Below are 1,695 nucleotides of genomic sequence, written 5' to 3' on the forward strand. Positions count from 1 at the left end.
CTTTCTGAACATGGATGATGTCTGGGAAGTTGGCCAGGTGCCCCTGATACAGTGCTAACAGGTCCATGACTGGGTCCAGGTCCTGCCTGGGCTGCTCAGCGAAGAGTTCACCGATGGCATCATAGGCGTCTCCAGTGAAGGCAATGGCCTGATTCAGACCCACGGAGAAGGCCTGCTGATCCAGCTCAAAGGCTTGACTAAGGCCCCAGAAGGACTGGCCCACCTTCTGATACTCCTTCTTGAAGCCAGTCACCTGCTTGCGCGCAAACTCGTTGGCAGTGTGGTTGAGCTGCAACGCGCTGTCATCCATCTTCTTGGTGAAGCATTTGAAGCCATCGATCTTGCTCTCCACCTCCTGCAGGTCCTGGGCAGCGGCAGGTGGTGTGCTCAGAGTGAGGAAGAAGTTGGCGCCTACCATCTCATCCTTCTCTGCCTTCCGCTTACCCTGTTTCCAGGCTTTCTCGTCAGTACTGCTGGGGCAGGTCAGGAAATGCTGGAAGACGTCGCACTGCGCCAGCACGGGGTGGCTGGCCATGTGGTTCATCCACCAGATCAGACCCTTCCTGCGCTTGGAGATGAAGTCCTCCTCGAAGCGCCCGGTGGCCTGCTTCTCGGGCAGATGGGGCACCGAGATGACCGGGAATTTCTCAGCCAGGCGAGCATACAGCCAGTCGAAGTGCTTATAGCGCCTGTGCACGGGCACCTGGGTATGCGTGGGCACCAGCTTGTAAGAGATGTAGCTTTTCATGCCCTTGAACTTGGTCTGCTTGGTAGGGTCGTCGATGGTGCACTGGAAGGGGTAGGGGTTCTCCTGCCACTCGGGGCCGTAGGGACCCAGCACCACGCACAGCTTGTCCCCATCCTTCACGAAACCTGACGCCTCTCCCAGCACGAAGGCCTCCCCACCCGACTTGACGAAGGTGGAGAAGCGATTGAGGTTGCGGCTCACCGTGGCCGAGCTCTTGGCTCCAGACGCTTGATGTGGCGGGGGCGCCGAGACGCCGCGTGAGCCCAGCGACAGGTCCGAGCGTGTGGACAGGCGGTAGCGGCCGGCCGCGCCGCCGCCCGCCGACGACGAGCCGTCGAGGTCCGGGTACGCACCGCTGCCCAGCGCGCCTGGCTCGTCGGCCACCGTGGAGCTGTCGTCCCACTCGTCGTCCCAGTCATCGTCGCTGCCCAGGCTGGCCTGATAACCACCGTAGAGCTGCTGGGGCGACGGCTGCAGGGCGCCCCCGCCGTAGGGAAAGCCGGCGCCGGGCGCCTGGAAGGAACCCGGCGACGCCTGCGGCTGTAGCAGCGGCTGGAAGGCGGCGGGCGGCGCGGCGGGCAGAGGCTCGAAGCCGCCGGGCGGCACGTTGGCGTAGCGGGCCGGAGCTCCCGGACCGCCGTCGACCGGAGGGCCAGGCTCGGACGCACGGATCACCTGGACGTAGGATGCCAGGAAGAGACCGCGGTCGCCGCGGCTGTTGATCCCTTCGAGCCAGCCCTCGATGTCCTGCTCGCTGCACAAGCTCAGAACCTCGTGCTCCCGTAGGGAGATTTCACCAGGGTTCTCGGACTTAAAGTCATAGAGCGCTCGGGCGCGCAGCGCCATGGTCCTGAGCCCGGCGCCCCGAGCTCAGGCCGGTCCGAGGGCCCCACGATCAGTATCCGCGCCCCTGGACGCCAAAGGGAGCTCTGAGGGCAGCGCACGGT

The 1,695-nt window shown here is 64.4% G+C and overlaps 1 protein-coding gene across 1 annotated transcript in view; it reads right to left on the minus strand.

The window, feature by feature from the left end:
* Snx18 (sorting nexin 18) overlaps positions 1-1,695 on the minus strand; it is a gene marked incomplete at its 3' end in the record, with an annotated part of 24,311 nt that overhangs the window by 22,491 nt on the left and 125 nt on the right. The window contains exon 2 of the mRNA XM_031360103.1: positions 1-1,658. Within this exon, the coding sequence (XP_031215963.1) occupies positions 1-1,594 (1,594 nt within the window). The remainder of the gene's footprint in view (positions 1,659-1,695) is intronic.

The sequence above is a fragment of the Mastomys coucha genome, unplaced genomic scaffold, assembly GCF_008632895.1.
Source record: "Mastomys coucha isolate ucsf_1 unplaced genomic scaffold, UCSF_Mcou_1 pScaffold8, whole genome shotgun sequence".
In the NCBI taxonomy this organism is placed as follows: Eukaryota; Metazoa; Chordata; class Mammalia; order Rodentia; family Muridae; genus Mastomys; species Mastomys coucha.